This window comes from Sabethes cyaneus, chromosome 1 (genome assembly GCF_943734655.1).
Source record: "Sabethes cyaneus chromosome 1, idSabCyanKW18_F2, whole genome shotgun sequence".
Lineage (NCBI taxonomy): Eukaryota > Metazoa > Arthropoda > Insecta > Diptera > Culicidae > Sabethes > Sabethes cyaneus.
This window is the reverse complement of record NC_071353.1, coordinates 166,135,745-166,155,853: the sequence shown is the minus strand read 5'-3', so window position 1 is coordinate 166,155,853 and position 20,109 is coordinate 166,135,745. Positions and strand designations below refer to the sequence as shown.

General features: G+C 46.6%; 1 protein-coding gene across 1 annotated transcript; it reads left to right on the top strand.

Moving 5' to 3' along the window:
- The first annotated feature begins 816 nt into the window (after window positions 1-816).
- On the top strand, window positions 817-14,258 carry LOC128732409 (uncharacterized). Its single transcript, XM_053825656.1, has 4 exons — window positions 817-1,220; window positions 11,582-11,719; window positions 11,793-13,678; window positions 13,720-14,258. Exons 1-4 carry the CDS (start codon window positions 817-819, stop codon window positions 14,256-14,258), a joined length of 2,967 nt encoding a protein of 988 aa, XP_053681631.1.
- Window positions 14,259-20,109: the final 5,851 nt, after the last annotated feature.

Here is a 20,109-nt window from a genome sequence, read left to right as displayed (position 1 = left end):
ATTATGATTTTAGATTAAATCTCCTGAATTGAACTATTAGTGAAGCCAATTTCATAGCCCAACAACAACAACAAAAACATTTGACGTACTTTCTCAAACGGGATACTTCTTCCCGGTTGCGCTCGTCGTCCGTCGCAATCAAGATAATTGATGGCTACCAAGTACAAGTTGCTCACCTCCGGCGATGCCCTTATCAGCCACCGCGCGCTGAGATTTTGCGGAACTGATTGAAGTGGACTCGATTGTCCCCATCCAACTATGTTGCGGGAAGCGCCCACGGGCCGCAATCGGTTCCAGCATCAAACTTCGCAGATTGTGCACGCTTACAGCTTAAGTTCGAAGAGTGCGAACTAGAAAGAATGTTGTACATACCTACATCGATCGAGTCACAGTCACGCACTAGCAACATTAGCAAATTGCGTCACCAGCAACCCACAACGGAACGACACAATCGAAAGTTGCTCGATAATATTTTTCTCTGTTATTACCATCGCGCACAGCGCAGTCTTTCTATATACTTAATTGGCCCATACCTGTTCGAACTGATAAGGCCACCTACCCACTACCGAAGTTCTGTGCTCGACTATTTCGCTTTTCGAACCACGTATTCAGTTTGACTAACTCATCCCGGCGGGTAACAGTGTTCGGTATTTCTACTAGCCCTTGATCGGTCATCCCTCTAGTCGATTGAAACCGTGAATCATCAACAAACGTGAAAATAAAATTTCAAAATGTCCACCTACTGTCGTTGCGCGCTCATCGGAGTCGTCGTCATTTGCCACTAGACACACATTCCACCCATCCATCGACGACGAGATGGGCCGTTCGGCCTCCAAGCAGCAGCAGGCGACCACCAGTTCGCCCAACAACCCCTGGGAGGTGGAAATAGCCCGCAAGAAACGTCGCGAGCAAACGGCGAAGGAACGTACCGCCGAAGCGGAAGCCGAACGAAAGCGGTCGGAAAAGCAGCGCAAACGGGCCGAAAAGGAAGCGAAACGGGCCGCCCAGAAGCGGAACCGGAAAAAACGGAAATCACAACTCGAGCAACTGCAGGACACCGAACCGCCGCCGATAGTGCGCAAATCGAAGGCCAAACTGGAGGAGAGCGATTACGACTCGGAAGCGATCCGCCGGATGCAGGACCAGCTGGCGTTCAACAGTGACGTGTTCGTGCTGAACCAGCTGCTGCTGGGCGTGCAGTTCTACGGGAACTATGAAAGGTTCGTAGTGCAAAATTCGGGGGAGGAAAAGACAAGTGAAAATTGTCGCAGGGATTTTTTTTTTTCGGTTGAGTTTGAAGCGAAGCGAAGTGTCTCGTTATCAGTTCCTCCGACTGACGACGACAGGTTGTTCGACAAGGTTCAAGGCTCGGCAAAAATGTCGATGGGATAGTACTAGCTTGCTAGCTAGATAGAGGGGAAGAAAAGTGATTCCTACCAAAATGGTCGCGAGCGGTCGGTTCGGTATATATAATTATCATCAATTCGCGGGCAATGTGAATGCATAAGTGACACTATAGTGACAGCTGACAGCAAGTACTGTGTACAAACGAACGGATCAACATGCGGACTCAAGTGCGCGTGCTAGACAGATAACAATGCGGATAGTTGGTGTAAACGAGCATCAGATACCTATTATTTGCTCAAGTTACGGGTACTTGGGCGAGCACTTGGATCAATCATTGTCCGATAAGAGAACGCCTCTTGTTAGTGGCAAATCGGATTAGTGAACTTCGTTTGCTTGAAAGTGACCATTATGTGAAAGTGTTGACATTATTGCTTATCACCTACTATCAAAAGAGATTAGTGTGAAAACTATGGGACAAATGTACGTACAGGGAAACACTAAGTTTAGGTAAATACTTGAACTGAAATAGCTGGTTCATAAAGATACCTATTCATCACAACAAACCCTGACTAAAAGTTAATATGGACGCATAGAACAACCTACAATTTGGGACTGGAGTGTTGCAAAAAAAAACCATAAATGACTGGATTGTAGTATTTGTATTCAGCTTTAAGTTTCGCACCATTGCATCTTCTATTTCACTGGTTCTGATATCTCGAACTTTTTTCTTGATAGATACCCTGCAGTCTGCACAGTTGAACGACTGTCACGACTGAATCAGCATGTTTCTTCCACTTTGAAAGCATTTCTTTGGCACCGTTGACTGTCCCCCCGTTTCGTAGAAGTCGTTGTTTGATAATTGCCCAAAATTTTTCAATGGGTCGAAACCCCGGCCTATTTGGAGGGTTCATCTCCTTTAGCTATTATTATTGGCTGCAGACCACTCTAGCTGGAAGCATTCTTCAATGTATAAACTTGATGTCATTGTTGAGGAAGTGATGTAAGGCTCAGTCTTCAGTCCACACCTGCATATTCCTTACATTCCACCATGGCCTACTTTGCGAATCTATAAGCAAACTCGACACGTCCAGTTGCAATGTAGGAATTTTTATCGGGAAGTTGCTTGAAATTCATTTTCACGTAGATTTCGTTGTCCGTGCTCGTACAAATGCCTAGCACGCTTGTTGACTACCAAATTCTACTTTAAATGCCGATTCGGATGTATATTGGCACTGTAAGATCTATCCAGCTTTCCACCAGCAATCATGGCGGCTGATGGGTACAATTTTCTTAACGACAAGGTCGTCCGAGTACATTTATGGCAGTCAGTATGGCACCGAATAGCACCCTTCCCTTCTTCAGTGTACCAACATGCTCTCATAGACTCGGGAAACCATCACAAAAAAATTAAAATTAGTTCAACTAACCTGCTAGCCGTAATAAGATCTCGCAACTCGAAGCACTAAACGTTGCATTCTATATAGGTTCTATTACTTTTTGGGGCATCGATTTTTCATTAATTTTTTTCCGTTTCATTCGTCACATCACTCGCGAAACTTAACTCGAGGCACAGAAAACTTTAATTTACCACCCGAACAGTTATTTAGTAAGATATTATAATGATTTTGTCCAAACTGTTCACTTGAATTGATAGGAAAAACTTTACTTTACGTTTCGATTACAATTCCGAACTCACGACCGTCGTTGCCGTATGTTACCAGGGGAACGGACGTATGCCAACGTAAACATTTGAGTATGAAATTGACCAATTATTTCCACCATGAGGTTTCACAGCCTCTTTTTCAGCAACTCCTATCTCTACCTCCTCGTGGTACCATCCGGGATACGTTCCTTAGTGGAAATCGGACAACCGGTGGAAACTGCGGACAGAGGGGGGCACTCATGTGAAGCCTGAAGTGTAAACTCTCCGCCTGCAGGACGGTTCTTCTTGGGCTTGACTCCTAAGAACTAAAGTAGAGGGTCCAAAGCCCCCAAAGGAGATGGTTGTAATAGCTGTTATCCATGGCTATTATGTAAAAACTTGAATGGATAAACCCCTAATCCAAGGTGTGACGTGACCCGTACTGAGGGATGAATGGTGGGGGAGGGGGTTCTATAAATTCTCTCGCCGCAACGGAGCCTGTGGAGTACCAGGGCGCCCTGCACAGTAATTTGCCTTTGCTGCATCAAGCCGGTCACTGATGCAGTGGACGATTTCTTACCGTGCATGCTCTCTCTCTCTGCCGAAAAAAACAAAGAAACGAATGAGGTCGAGGGGAATTTATCCTCAACACGCCGACTCGTTGTGAGTCGACAAACGAAGATGTGGCTCCAACTCTCTACTCACGGGTCGAGATTCACTCTGCCTGATCACTGACTGCTGTGGGCTGAAACAAAAGGAGAGCCGAACAGTTATGGCCAGTAGGATGGCTGTACAATCGCTCAAACAATCTAAAAAATATATAAAGTCGAGTATCCACCCCTGGGTTACTCAAAAGTTGCTGAGTCTCAATAAGAGAAGAGAGATCTCAGCAAGCTTACCGGTCTTGCGACAGGACATTGTCCGAGTAAATATCATCTTCGGAATCTCAGTTTCGTACAAGATGATATTTAACCTCGGAACACTTGCTCTGCAATCGTGGAGCACAAGTAGTACGCAGACTGCAGTATCTAAAAAAGGGGAGTTCTGGCTGGCGTCGCCGATCAGGGTACTTGGTTCATAAACCTAGTCATCCCTGATTGGCACATGTCTCGTTCCAGCTACCAGCCTGTCACTTCCTCAATAAGTGATAGGTAAGCTTGAAGCGTATAGTAAAATAATAGAACGGGGCATACCACAATAGTTCAAAATAATGGACGCAGTAGTAAGAGTACCCAACAGAGGAAGGAAGGGTCATAGATAGAGTTCTGAATTGAGAGACTGGCCATGGCAACTCAGTAGCTCGCGAGGACTTGTCATCATTAAACCAGCGTCACACGCTTCACGTAATCAGTGAGTGTCGTTGGTTTAATGATGCGAGTTTTTGAGTGACATGGCCAGTCTTTCAATTCAGAACTCTAGTCGTAGAGTGTTGATAATATACTTATAAAATTCTCTGATAAAAAAATTCACCGTAAATTATATATGCTAGAATTACTGTCGGATCTAGTTCAACAGTAAAAAAATCAATATAAAATCTGTAAAAAAGCAGCTGGACTCTAAGGGTACAGTTCGGTTTTGGCATTCAATGCATGTGCGATTACTGTGGTTACTATGGAAGCCACTACAATTGTTTGCTGGTTGAGTGGAAAAATGTAAACATTGATTAGTTTTCGCTGAGCAGCTGAAGCGAAATCTTGTTGAACGGAAGCGCAGTTTTGTGCTTTTGTGGGTATTCTTTGCTGAAATATGGTGTCTTTGACCCAATGCAAAGGTTTTTTTTTGTTAGATTATAGTCACTTTAACACTTTTAGGTTATTCGTGACTTCTGCGGGGTTGGGATTTGAACCCGGGTCTCCGGCTCGAATGCTAACCAATACACCGGGACTGATCCCGTCGAATGCGAAGGTTATTTCAGGAAATGATAGCCATAAAAACACAAAAATTCAGGCCCCTTAAGCTAATATGTATCCTCTTCGGCTGATCTATGAAAACTAAAGACAGAGTAAAATCGAATACATTACAAACGTCGTTGAAGGAACGCAAGCAGACATTAAAACAATTATTCACTCCATAATTTGTTCTGTGGAATTGGATGGCCAATAACGGTAGATTCCGAAGCCGACGAGGAGGTACATTCCACGGTATCTGGTACAGGAGTTCCGGGCAATCCACATTGCCTGTTATAAGGTCGAATATAAACAGACGCTGCTGTTTGCCGCGCCGGATTGCGAGTGTATCCAGGCTAACACGTTCCAGACAATCCGGCCTCATGCTGTATTGATGTAGAAAAACGGTGTTACGGCGACTATATGATACTACTTTACACTTATTGCTGTTAACACGCATGCCGTTGTCACTGCACCGGACTAGCAAACGATTAATATCCTCCTGTAATGCGACACAATCGGCAGCGGCAGCAATCACCCGAAATTTTTTAGATCGTCGGCAAACGATAGTTTAGATGATGACAGCCGTTCGACCAGGTCATTAATATAAATTATAAAGATGAGCGGGCCAAGCACACTGCCTTGAGGGACACCAGACGATATGTCAAACGTTCTGGAGCGCATGGAGTTTACTGTAACGAATGCTTTGCGATCGGATAAGTATGAGTAAAGCCATTCGGTAAACCATGAGGGAAATCCGATGTAGTTTAGTTTTTGCAAAATCAAAATAGATCGTATCCGCTTGCCGCTTAGCTTCTAGCTCACGTGATATCGCTGTGACGTAGCACATAAGATTTGATGTTGTCGAACGATGCTTCATAAATCCATGCTGGCTGTTAGAGCTCATCGGTGCAACTGACCTGTATATAGTTGTATGGAGTAGTTTTTCGAATACCTTGCTGAGGCTGCAAAGTATGGATATGCCACGGTAATTGGTGACCGATTTGTAACTTCCGGACTTATGAATCGGCACGATGGACGCCATTTTCCATGCAATTGGGAACGATCCACTACTGATTGAGTGTTTGAGCGGTTAAAAACAGTGGCGAAAATCGGCGATGCAAGTGAAACGGCGCAGTTTTTTAAAAAATACTGGTGGTAGACTGTCTGTTCCGGGTCCTTTCGTTGAATCGAGATCTTCAAGAGCTTTCCGAACCTCGTCTATAGAATGCATGCACTAGTGGTAGATTAATATCACGGAACGGTATATGCTCGAAGCAGTTGTGTCGCTGGACGGGTGATGCTTAATACGCCCTCGAAAAACGTAGCGTAAAGATTAGCTGATTCTGAACTCGAGTGAGAAGTTGTTCCTTCGAAGTTGACCGACGGAGGAATATTGTTGCCAGTTTTACGTTTCTTGACAAAATTCCAGAAACAGGAGGGGTCCTGTTTAACGGCAGACTGAATCGTTTGCAAATAGTTGTCATATGTTGCGGTAAGGACAGCTTTGTACTCATCCTCACGCTCCCGAAGTTTAGCTCTATCAGGTTCGCTTTTAGTAAAGAAATATTGGTTGCGCATTTTACGGAGATTGTTACGAAGATTTCGAAGCTGAGGGGTCGACCACGGTTGCTTGAAGTTGGATACAAACACTTGTCTTTTTTGGGCACATGTCTAGTGATAACACCTAAAAGTGAATCATAGACAGCAAGTAGCATCTGGTCAACTGAGTCAGTATTAGAAAATCGATTGTCCCACCTACCATTCATGTTGACAATATGATTAATTTGTCTCAAGCCATCGGAAAACATTGCGTCTGTAAAGTGTAACTGAATTTCAGCTGAGGCACTCGAAGGAATATACCCATTAATATCATCGTCGGCCTTCCACCTCAAGTTAGGTAAATTGAAATCGCCTATTGACAAGATTATGTCCGATTTTGAAAAACAATCCAAAATACACTGTGTTGCTCTTACGTGAGCTGAGTATAGCTCGGTACTCGAATTGGGCGGAAGATATACAGCAACTATGTAGAGTAAGCGATGTTGCAACTTAATACGGACTCCAATTTGTTCGAGTTCGTCACAGTTAGGAAGAGTTATGGATTCACAATCCAGAGAGTTATTGACTGCAATCAGCACTCCACCACCTCGTGAGTGATGGCTGGTCAGTTCATTACGCTCGCAACGGAATATAGCATAGTCAGGCGAAATTTCATGGCTGCCGATATCAGTCCGCAGCCACGTCTCCGTGAAGACAATTATGTCATACTCACAACTTGATAACATTAAGCGCAGCCGGGCAATTTTGTTCCGTAATCCTCTGACGTTCTGGTAGTACACAGAAGGCACGCGATCGGATGCAGGCGTTCTTACGATAGGCCCACCAGGCTGCGTCGTGACACTGCTGGCCGGCGTGAGACGTGGACCGCTACCAGTGATGCTCGTGTCGAACCATGACGCCGAACTGCTAGGACGTAAAGCGACGATGGACGATGGACGATGAACTTCAAACCTCTGAGTTAAATTTGATTCCAAAACAGACGATGGACAGCAACCAATAGCTTCAGAGTAACGCTCAAGTGAGCGTTCAAAATCAGGAATAAGTAGACACACGTCTTCAGTATCCTTCGGTTCAGCGATTGGCAGTAGAAGAGTAGATGAATTGAACTGTACTAGGATAAGACGTGAAGCTGCTAACTGGAATGTCCGCAGTAACGAGTGGTCCGCTTTTTGCATTGTTTGTGTCGGACAAAGGAGTTGAGGTGTTGCCTGGCAGTGCAGGCTGAAAAACCCCATCACCACTCCCACACACAGGACCAGGATGACTGATGAACGCTGGCTCCAGTGACTCGACTGTGACGAGGGGATCAGGGGCTTCCAAGAGACTTGCGTGCATGCATCCCGGTGAGGGCAGATTAGAGGTAATGTTGTTACGTCCCAGCGTACAGTTGAATGATGGTATGACGGTGCTCGCATGAATTAGTGTTCCATTTGTTTTTACTTCTTTGCTCTCAACTAGCAAACAATCGTAGTGGCTTCCATAGTAACCGAAGTAACGCTTGCTTCAGACAGTATTGGAACAAAAACAATTGCGGGTATTTCAGTAATTTCTTAGTTCTTACACAAATGTAGCATTTTCTTCATACTATAAAGAAAAAATACGGATAAAATTATTCGTCACGGTTTCGAAGGAATTCTCGAACTTTTCCTGTAATATGGCCCATTACGCGGCGCACACTTTCTTCGTCCATCGTTTTGGCCACCATATTCCACCAGGTCTTCATCTGATTGATGTCTTTGACAACTTTTCCCTTTGCCTTCGGTCTCCTCTTCATGATTGTCCAGTATTTCTCAATAGGACGGAACTGGGGACAATTGGGTGCGTTAAGGTCTTTCGGAACAAACTGGACCCGTTTCTCTGCATACCATTCTTGAACGACTTTGGCTGTAATGACAGCTTGCCAAATCTGGCCAAAACATCACGGGATGGTGGTGGGATTGAATGAAAGGGCAAAATTCGTTTCTGGAGACCCTCCTTTTGGAACAGTTCCGGCGTCATTGTCTCATTTGTAACGAAAACTTTCGTTTTTCTGCCACAGCTGCAAGTACCCCGCCGAATCATAAAATTTTGTGCAAATTTGTCGGCAAAAACAAATTTAAATTTGCTTGGAACATCCCATCGAGCCATTGCCAAGTAAAATTTTTGACCAGACATATGCCCGAAGTCAGCTTTGACCTATAGGTTTCACCGTCCATCAGAAGACACCCGTCGAACTTCGTTAGCACCCGGTCGCATAGCTTTCGAGTACGGATTTTGGCCACAATATTCTGTTTTATGGTTCGGTTTGGCTATTTGCTAGCTCGATACGACTTGATTCCTTCCCGGAGTCGAATTCTCCTCACGGTACTATGGCCAAATCACGGTTCGACAGATTGGGATTCCTCTTGATGGTCTTCAAAATCTTACCACGCAGTTTCCGGTCGACAGTTCCACTCCGATGATTAGCTTGAGGCTTCCGAATCGTCGTCACTGTTTCCTTATACCGTTTGATAACGCGACATACGAAATTTTTGGGTAATTTCAGCTGTTCAGCTAGCCTAGATGCAGACCACAATGGATTTTCCAAATAACTGTGCACAATTTTTCCCTTCTTTCGGCTTCTATGTTGTTGTTTGTTTACAAAATACAATCGTTCCGTACCAAATTTCCGACACGTAGGTGCCAAGAGCTTCCAAATCTGTCCACCAAGAGCGCCACAATACGGGCAAATCAACATTGCAACATTGTTCAACTCTGAAGTTGAGGTATACCTAGTAGATAGTACTCAGCATCATCGTCGATGCGAACTGGCTTGCAAGAAGTACCAGCATAGTACTACTATTTCCCGAGCACTATCAGGACCTGCGCATGACCCCAAAAAATTGTCTTTTGAAGAAAGCTCAATTGCGGATAATAATCCGGTCTTTTCACTAGCTATTGGCACATCTACGATGACGTCGAGGTTTGATAGCTGGAAGGCTGCAGTATATTAAAAAAAAACAAAATTTGCTCTCACAACTTGCTTCTTACGGTTCATAAGATATAAATACTTTAATTAGTCAGACACGTCTTTTGCAGATATCTCCTTTTGAAGTATTCTATACTTGTTTGGTCAACTTTAAGCATACAACGTTCTTTAGGTCAATCTTACTTCTAACTTCTAGCAGTATAGAGCCGGGGTGGTTCATGCTGTATCAAGAATTTCTCTCCACTGTACTTGGTCCTGGGCTTCTAGAAGAAAAAAGATTCCTCTGCACAGTCGTCCGGCATCTTTGCGACGCGGCCGGCCCACTGACTTGGTGTACACTGGGAATCTCTTCAAATAGTGCCTGCAGCTCGCGGTTCATAGGCCTACGCCACTCTACGCTTACCGTTTGTACCCCACCAAAAGTAGTCCGCACCTCTAGTTCAAAAACAGCAAGTGCACGTGTGTTACCTAAACAAAGTTACAGTCTCAAATCCGTCGAGGATTACCGGTCTGGTTAGCGTTTTGCACATCGTCAGTTTTGTGCGGCGGCACAAAGCGTCTTGCAGACTTCCAGCTTGAATGCGTCGTTGAATCTCCTTATTCGCATTATTGTCGACGGTAATCAGAGATCCCAAATATACGAACTTATCAACCACTTCCAGTTCATCGCCACCATTAGGAACTGTTCGTGTGAGGCAGTCGTGGTTTTCTCTTAACCCTCTTCCTACCAGTTATTTGATTTTTAACGTATTGATTTGTAACTCAATCCTCCCTGCCTCCGTTTTTAATCCGGCGAAGATTGCCTTCGCCGTCCCAAGGTTTTTAGTAATGATGTCAAGCTCGTCTGCGAAGGCTAGGAGTTGGTTACGTTTGTCGAAGATAGTTTTCTTTTTGATTAGCCGCGTTAGGTTATCCGAAAAACTGTTTTCGTGCATTATCTACCATAGCTGGTGGTGTTCGGCAATATAGTATGCTGCCCTGAAATTCACGAAAATATGATGCGTGGGCAGGTTGTACTCCCGACATTTGATCCGTAGTAGCAATTGCCCTACGAAATCTCTTGCTATTGGGCATAGAGGACGTAACAAGATCCGGGAGAGCACCTTGTAGGCGCCGTTGATCAGCCGATCGCCCGATTCTTATGGATGGGACAAACTACACCTTCCGTCCACTCCTTCAGTAGTTTCTCCTTCTCCCACCCAAATCCATGAAATTATCCAGCAAAATGCTAATGATTCTTGGTCACTTTTGTAAAGTTCTGCCAGGAGTCCAAGACCTTTCCGGTGCTTCTGTTATTTTTTAGCTGACCAATTTCTTGCCGAAACTCTTTAAGATCGGGAGCCAACCAAACCAGATGCAACACAAATGCGGAACTTAGTGGCCAAAAGTCGCAAACGTTTAGCCCACGGTCACGGCTCAAGCCTCAAGCAAAGGTCTCCAGCAAATTGGAGTTTGTTTTTACTGACAAATTCACTAGGAAACTGCCGCTGTCATGTAAAGGATCTGCAGCTGCGGCCAGCGGATCCATATTGAGAAATATTGAAGTGATACCATGGCAACGGGGTGGATTTAACCGAAACAGATGACGTTTATTAGGAATGAAAAAATAAAAAATCAACTGCTCCTTTGATCTGTGTTGTCGACAATATTTTTGCCGAGCAAACAAAGAATACTTTCTCCTCCATCTTTATTTTCACAAAGCTTTCGTGAAAATCCAAAATATTTTTATTATCAAACTCTGAAGCTGAGCTGTCTTTGTACTCTTCCATCCATGTTTTTATCGAAAGCGTTTGATCTGGCAAACATTCCACAAAATCAGTGCAATTAGAAAGCTTATCAGACAGTATTCGTTAGCAGCGCCTAAAGCCATGAATCACACGCATCATGATAGCACCTGCAATCAATCGACAGGCACTTCCTTCAATCCATCTATCCAGCGCTTTTCCAGTTAGTTAACCTGCCACGATAAGGAGGAATTCCTCCAAACCAATGTACCATTTTTTTTTGTGGGTACACTTTTAAAATAACCTTTTTTCGAAGGCGCGTCATCGCCGAGCACCGATGACGCTATCATCCACCCCGAGAGGGACGTTATCAATGCAGCTGATTGAACACTAATGGACTCCGTCCGTTATCTTGTTCCGTTTATTTATTTATTAATATTTTTTACATTTGTTTTTTTTTTGGCTTTTTTAGGGAAATGTGGGGTGCAATCGAGCGGAACCGCCAGGAGGAGAACAGTCAAAATGGCAGGATTTCACGTCATTGCAAAACGGTTATTCTACCCGATCGGCTGCAAAGTGCTGTCGATCAGAGGGTCAAATTTCTACCTAAGTAAGTTCATCCAGTGCACTCTATCTGGAGTAACTCGAAGATCGAACCTCAATCTGAATCCATTCGTTTCTAGGCACGGACCTCGGAAAAACGAATTGCAACCTTTGCACACGCAAACTTGCTACGTCATACACGACAACATCGAGATCTCGAATCCCGGCGAGACTTCCGTCTACAGCATCCTAACGGATGCTCCAATCTATAAGCTGGAGATCGAGGATAATCTGGAAGGAAAACTAACGACCACGGGAAGGCGACGTCGTGCACACTGCCATCACGGATACGTCAAGCTGAAGAGTACGGAGTTCATCAAACCGAGCAACCTGTCGCCGCTGGATGCAATAGCCAGCGGTTCCAATACCTACGGTGAGTCCAGCGGTTTGTCTAGGAAGGCCACGAAACAAAACGGAAAAACCAGCAGCGCTAGCGAAAGTGACACTATGGATGAGGAGGACGAAGTTGATGAAGAGGAAGACGATGTACCGATCGTTAACTTTGGAAAGCTGAAGTTTCGTGATAGCATAGCCATCAACAAGCTACCCAAAACACCCAACGGAAGCATCTACGGAATGTCTCGTTTGATGGTTCCTTCAACTTCGACCAGTTCGACGTCTCCGCCCAGCAGTGAGTACGATTACGCGTATATCACCGCGATCAACACCCACCAACCGTTGAGTATCATGAAGGGATTAAGCGACGATCATCCGCTGAGCACAACAACGCTTCCCGACTACTGCGTGACGACGATCAGCTGTCCAACCGAGCTGAGCCGCGGTTACTATTCGGATGACGAATCGGACGCTGACAAGCTACTCTATCTAGCTAAGGGTTCTCTCCGACCAAAGAGCAATCCGGTGGAGTACATCACCGAGCAGCGGCAGTATCTAAACTCCAAAGGATTCTTGGCCTATTTCATAAACCTGTTCCAGGACACTTTGGCGCACGATTTGGGCATCCCGAAGGAGGATCTGGACAAAGCAACCTGGAAGGGGGCCGTCATTTACAGTGGCAATTGGGAAATCGTTCCAGCGATTGTCTGCCCGTGGCCACGCGAGGCAGTCGAATGGGTCGAACGAAAGCGTGACATCAAGATCAACCCGCTGACCAAGCAGAAATTCCAGTGGCCGACGCCACCCATGATCCAGAAGGTGAAATCCTTCGGGTGTCACGTCATACCGACCGGGTACGCTCCGAAGCAAGGCAACAACCGCTATCGACAGCTCGAGTGGAAGATGGTCTTCCCCGAAGCCGATCGCTATCTGGAAAGTTGCTTAACCAACACCCAGGCGAAGGTCTACATGCTGACAAAACTGCTGTTCAAAACCTTCCTCGAACCGGCGTTCGCCGTCGGCGTGAGCATGTTCAGTAACGAACACCTTCGGACGCACCTGTTCTGGCAATGCGAAACAAACTACGCTGCCTGGCCGGAGGACTACCTGGGCGAAGTACTGGTACGATTCCTGAATGCCCTACTGGAGCGCATCAAGACGCACAAACTGCCCGACTACTTCCTTCCGAGCAGGAATCTGTTCGAAAACATCCCGGAAAAGGTGCTGGTAGAGCTGCACAAACGGATCTTCCGCATCACCGAAAACCCGTTGATGCATGTGCTTATCGCTGTGCGGAACATGCGCTTTCCCGGTGGAAGCGTTACGTTCTATCCGAAGATCCGAATCAAGCGCTTGTATTCGGTGCTGATTATCGATAACCCGCTGAAGCTGATCAATCCTCACTTCCGCGATGAGAACGAAAATTTGGCCGCCGAGGACTCGGAGGAGGATGAGGAAAATTCGAAGGAAGTAGCGGTTGGTTCGATGGCTTACTTCAATCAACAGGAGGTGGAATCAAGGAAGCAACGAACGCGCATAGTGCGCTTCATGGAGGCGGAAAAGGCCAAACAGGAGCGGCAAGCCAACGAGGAACGTCGCCCGTCGGAGGATTCGATTGATTTGATGGTTGGTATTGTGGTTAGCTAAAATACGGTACCCTTAATTTATGATCTTTTAAATTTCAGTTCACCCCACTGAAGCATATGGAGAATCTACGGCGCCAGCTGATCTACAACATCTTCGTTCAGCATTTCATCGAAATGGCTCAAACTTCCTGCGTGCTTCGATCGTTGAATCAAGGTTTGATTTACCTAAAGCAAGCGGAGCGGCTGTGCAGCCTGCTGAGCGACGATCACGGCGTCGAGGAGGCCCGCCGGTTTCTGTCGCAGATCTACAGCATGCGGGGCCAGATCGAGCAAACCATCAGCAATACGACCTACGGGCCGGCACTGCCCAAGCGAACCAGCATCGGCGCAGGGCAGCAAAGTCCGCACAATCGACGCGTTCGGATGAAATCACCGAAGCAGAACGGACACCGAGCACGACCTTCGTACACCAACGTTAGCACCCCTACGCCGCTTTCGCCGCCGGATCACACGGATCGCCAGCGACCGCCACGGAAGGTTCCCGTTCAGGTCCATTCGGCGCATACTTCCGACGAGCCAGACGATATCTCCCAACTGCTAGGCAATGTAACGCCTAGTGCTTAGAAGGCGTGATTGATTGATTTCCCGTTGCTTTGTTCTGTTCTTGTTTGAGGTTAGGAACTATTTCTGTGATATCGAGGATGCTTGGAATAAACGCTGAACCTAGAGCTTTGTTGTTTATGGATTTGAAGGTGCATTTAGATTGGCAATATGGTTAGCATGTAATTTGCTCCTTGCAAGCCACTTGATGTTTTTTTTTATTCTATATTAGAGAGGTTTTCAGCCTGCGGCTGGTTCGCCTCTTTCCACATGATGTTAATCTAAACGCACCTAAAAAAAGACGATACATGCCCACACAAATCCTGTTTTATGTTGCTAAGAAACCTAAGAAACATATCGAAATTTTTGTAATCTTAGTAGACAATGCTTTTCCCATAGTGATATACCATGGTGAGTAGAGTATGGTGTAATGAGACACCAAAGAGCAGAAACCTGAAAGCTGCTAGACTAAAAGTGGGGTGGACGGTATGCCCACTAAGCGTGCTGAAGCATTCGGAGGCTTCCTTCCGATGCTTCGAGCACGGGCATAAGGCCTGGAACTGCAAAGGGCCAGATAGGAGCCAATTGTGCAGAAGATGTGGCAGTGCTGGCCATAAAGCAAGGGACTGCGCGGAGCCTCCCCTCCCCAGTGCTTGATCTGTACCGGTAAACGGGACGCAAAGCACGTAACGGGAGGTTCAAGGTGCCCGGCTGGTGTGTCGGCGACCAAGCCACGATCATAGTGCAAGTGACACAACTCAACCTGAACCACTGCAGCACGGCTCAGCAGCTGTTACACCAAGCAGTTTCCGAGTCGGCAACGGACATTGCAATCATCTCGGACCCATATCGCGTCCCTGCCGGAAACGGCAACTGAGACTCGGATGGGTCCGGGACGGCGGCTATATGGACGACAAGCAGGTTTCCGGTTCAAGAGGTTGTGTCAACCGCAGACGAGGGATTTGCGGTTGCCAAAGTGGGTGGAGTGTTTTACTGCAGCTGTTATACTCCGCCGAGATGGTCTATCGAGCAGTTTACGCGGATGGTAGTCCGAGTATCAGTTGTGCTGACTGGTCTAAGGCCGGTGGTTCTGGCGGGAGACTTTAACGCTTGGGCGGTAGAGTGGGGAAGTCGTCGCACGAACCATAGGGGTCGGATTCTGCTTGAGGCTCAGGCAAAGCTCAACGTAGATTTGGCCAACGTCGGCACCATAAGTACCTTCAGTAGGAACGGTGCGGAGTCTATCATCGACGTGACATTCGGCAGTCCTGGTCTGATAGGAGACTGGAGGGTAGACAATGGCTACACTCACAGTGACCATCAGGCGGCCCGCTATGGTGTCGGTCAGATAACGAGGCGGCAGGTGGCGAGTAGAGTCGACACTCTAACCAGGGCAGGGTTGAATGTCGAGTAGCACTTATTGCTGCACGCGCAGCGCTTAACAGTGGGATAAAAGCTAGTAAACGAGCCTGCTTTGAAAGGTTATGTGCTAGTGCCAATGCGAATCCGTGGGGTGATGCCTACAGGGTCGTAATGACAAAGACCAAGGGCGTGATGGCGCCCGCAGAGCAATCGCCAGAGATGCTGGAGCGGATCATCGAAGGCCTCTTTCCGCGCCACGAGCCAAGGCCCTGGCCCCAGGCTGCTGAGTCGTCCCATGGCCGACGTTCCAGTATCTCAGACCATAGCTTAGGATGGTCGGCCCAGCCGAACATCCAAAATAACGTGGGCGACGGTAGTTTGGAGGTCGGGGAGGAAGTGACGGTTACGAACGAGGAGCTCATCGAGATCGCTAAATCCCTAAAGGTGAGCAAGGCACCGGGGCCAGACGGTATCCCGAATATGGCCATTAAAGCGACTATTCTAGAGGCTCCCGAATTATTTGGGGCAGTAATGAGTAGATGCCTGGAAGATGGCCACTTCCCGGACAGATGGAAGCGACAGAACCTGGTCCTATTGCCGAAGCCGGGAAATCCCCTCGTCATATAGGCCGATCTGTCTGCTCGATACTGCCGGCAAGGTGCTGGAAAGGGTTATCCTTAACAGACTCGTACAGTACACTGAGGGTACAAACGGTCTGTCAAGGAACCAATTCGGCTTCCGAAAAGGCAAATCTACGGTGGATGCCATCTTGTCTGTCACTAAGACAGCCGAGGTGGCAATCCAGCCCAAGAGGACAGGTATCCGTTATTGCGCAGTTGTCACGCTCGACGTGAGAAATGCGTTTAATAGCGCTAGCTGGGACTCCATAGTCAACTCGCTTCGGAACATCCAGGTGCCGGTGTCGCTGTACACGATCCTGGAAAATTATTTCCAGAATCGTGTGGTATGGTACAACACGGAGGAGGGTTAGAAATGCGTTCACCGCAGGGGTTCCGCAAGGTTCCATACTGGGCCCGGTGTTGTGGAACGTCGTGTATGACGAGGTGTTGAAGCTAAAGTTCCCGCTAGGGGTGGTGATTGTCGGCTTTGCGGACGATATCACCTTGAAAGTCTACGGTGAATCTATCAGAGAGGGTGAGTTGACGGCTGCCCACTCTATAAGCATTGTTGATGATTGGATGCGATCCAGGAAACTGGACCTAGCGCATCATAAAACGGAGGTTATCGTGGTGAACAACCGCAAGCCGGTGCAGCAAGCAAATATAAGCGTCGGGGACTGCACTATTTCGTCAACGCGGTCCTTAAAACTCCTTGGAGTAATGGTCGACGACAAGCTCAAGTTCGGGAGCCACGTCGACTATGCCTGCAAGAAGGCTTCCACAGCTATATCGGCATTGTCTCGTATGATGTCTAATAGCTCTGCGGTATATGGCAGCAAGCGAAGGCTATTAGCCAACGTGGTCCAGTCCATACTCAGGTATGGCGGGCCGGTGTGGTCAACGGCGTTAGGTACCAAAAGTTATCTAGCCAAGCTGGAAAGCACCTATCGTCTCATGTGCTTAAGAGTGGCGAGTGCGTATCGGACAGTTTCACATGACGCAATCTGCGTCTTAGCGGGTATGATGCCTATTGGTATCATCATCAGCGAGGACGTGTAGTGCTTCAACCAACGTGGAACTAGAGGCATACGGAATACCACAAGATCGGCCTGGATGATCACATGGCAGCGGGCATGGTCTAATTCCACAAAAGGCCGGTGGACACATCGACTTATCCCGGAACTATCCGGGTGGGTCAACAGGCGCCACGGCGAAGTCAACTTCCACCTGACACAAATTCTATCAGGGCATGGTTGTTTTAGACAGTATCTGCACAAGTTCGGGCATGCGGAGTCCTACGCGTGTCCCGAATGCGTGGACGTTGAGGAAACTGCAGAACATGCTTTCTTCATATGCCCTCGTTTCGCGGGCGCGAGAAGCAACATGATGGCAGTGAGCGGACAGGACACTACTCCGGATAACTTAGTCCAAAAGATGTGTTCTAGCTCGGACGTCTCGGGAGCGGTCAATGCGGCTGCTACCCAGTTCGTACTTGAGCTACAAAACCACTGGAAAGCCGATCAACGGCGAATAAACAGCCTAACTACCATAGTCCAGTAGTTATCTAAGAGTGTGCGTTAAGCACAATAGCCCCTCCCTGAAGTAATACCGATAAGGTGGTGCCAGGGGGGATTGAGGCTGGAGACTCGAGTAGGGTTTTAGTGGGTCTGGATCCTCACGCCCCAGTAGGGGGGTTGGGATACCAAACCCCACTCCCTGAGTTGTCTTCTCAGGTGTCTGATAGCAGATTTCCCTACTCGTTAAAAAAAATCACCTAGCAGGTAACGCAATCAATAGGGAAACATGTGTACACCTCGACGAGCAATTATCTTTCAAACAGCACACTTCCTATGTAGTGTTGTAAGATTAGAAGCTGTGGATTATGGAAATTGTTTAGGTTTACCGCAGTAAAACTAGTTCGATTACGCACGAAATAACTAAACGCTTTATTTTAACGATCGAAAACCTGCCGACTTGCCGAGTGCAAAAGTGTACTTTGAACAAAGGTACATATTTATACGGACTGCGTGTTACAGTGCAGGTGTGGCGAAGGTGGTAATAACCAGTGACGTCATGAATATTTCAACACTCCTCCTTTATTTCCACCGTTGCCCCACCAAGCTGTACCTCTGCCTGTCTTGCCCTTTGTTACAATGTGTTTGGGGCGCCGATTGACTCGCTCCGACCCGACGAATGATACAGATGACCGACCACCTTCGTCCGACGTATCCCGAATTGTCCTGTTGTAAACACCTCAACCAGAGAGCTTTCTGCGTTTCTAGCTGAGTGTGTGCATAATTCCTTTCCTTCCTCGCACTCAACCACTGCTTACACTTCGTTGCTTCTTGGAACGATTGTGGTTCGATCTTCTCCTGAATGCACACTGTATTGATTTCTTCGATCAACGGTTGAGGACGCACCGCTTTGTTAACACGTTTCGACCGCCGTAAAAAATCGTCATCTGGAAATCCCTCAAAGTCCGATTCACCACTGTCGTTTCCTTCAACATCTTCATTGAGCACGTTAGGCAACAAGGTTACACTTGATTCCTCTGCTTCCAAAGGCTCTACACGATCGACATTAATTTCGCTGTACGTTAAAACCACTTCCTTAATTGACTCCGCACCAGCAACATCCTCCAAAAACTTGGCATCGCGTCTAATGGTTATCGTATCCGTAGCAGGATCAAGGAATCGGTATGCTTTTCTTCCCTCGGCATAACCCACGAAAACCATACGGGTGATTTTCTGATCGAGCTTCCTACGTTGTTCTTTTGGCACATGCACGTATGCAACCGACCCGAAAATGCGGAGATGTCTGTACCGTGCAAGCACCATATTCTTCAGTTTCAAAATTCAACTAAACATAAAAAAATAATTCAACATATTATTACAGCTCTTTCTTTACCATCAAGAAGCAGTAACATTATTCTGTATTTTAAAAATGACAATCGTCATAAATAATGAAATTGAATAACTAAAACCCATTTTTTTGTAATTGTTGTTTGTGTTCCTAATTACACGGACAACGCGGACAACGTTCCTTAGTCTGAACATTAGTGTTCCAAATTCTGAATAGTTCGACTCTACAGTAAAGTCTTTTTTAATTGTGAATCCGATTTAGCAAGTTGTTTTCTTTATTTTAGTGTATTTTTTTTAAATTTCGTGCCGCTTTTTGGCCTCTCTTTCAGCCTTTTTAACTGCGCGTAGTTCGTTTTCCTTGTTCTTTTCATTTTCACGCTGCTCATAGTACTTCTTAAATTGGTCGCTCGTGGCAACGACCGGAACATGGGCTCTTTGTTTATATGGGAAAAGGACAAGAGGCGGTGCTAGAGTACCAGCTGCGTTCGCAGCAAACAAAACTGTATAGCATTCTCGATCAGAGTTTGCATTTGCTACGTGAACGTATTTGTCCTTTGAATTTGCCAGTACCTTCTCTCTTGTCGGTACCAAGCGGATAGATGTTTCATCCATATTAAACACGCCAGAGTGGTTATTCAGAATATCATACATATTTGCTGCCCTGAGATAGGTTTCAACTTCTTGGAACCATCTGCGAATCTGTAACTCGGAAACTTGAGTCCGATGCTTGGAGAGGCTGCTTGGAACTCGTGATGAAAGTTCCTTGTGCCGATTAATAAACAGATTCGCCCACTTTCGACCAGGAATCCCGTTCGTGAATGAATTTTGCCTGCCAGTCTGCCTAATGAAATAACCAACAGTAGTCCTCAAACGTTTCATATCAACAGGAAAGCCGGCTCTAGCAGTCTGTACGACCCATTCTACAATACGCGCTTCCTCTCCGGATGTGAGAACGGTTGGTTTCCCAGGTTTTTTGGGAGCCACCAAACTTTTGTCCCAGGCGTACAGTGTACTTACTGGAATTCCATACAT

What these genes read in the sequence shown, in the direction of transcription:
- LOC128732409 (XM_053825656.1), top strand. Translation starts at nt 817, where the DNA reads ATGGGCCGTTCGGCCTCCAAGCAGCAGCAGGCGACCACCAGTTCGCCC. An exon ending in TTCTACGGGAACTATGAAAG is followed by an intron (nt 1,221 to 11,581) that starts GTTCGTAGTGCA and finishes TGGCTTTTTTAG; the next exon opens with GGAAATGTGGGGTGCAATCG. An exon ending in TTCGATTGATTTGATGGTTG is followed by an intron (nt 13,679 to 13,719) that starts GTATTGTGGTTA and finishes TTAATTTATGAT; the next exon opens with CTTTTAAATTTCAGTTCACC.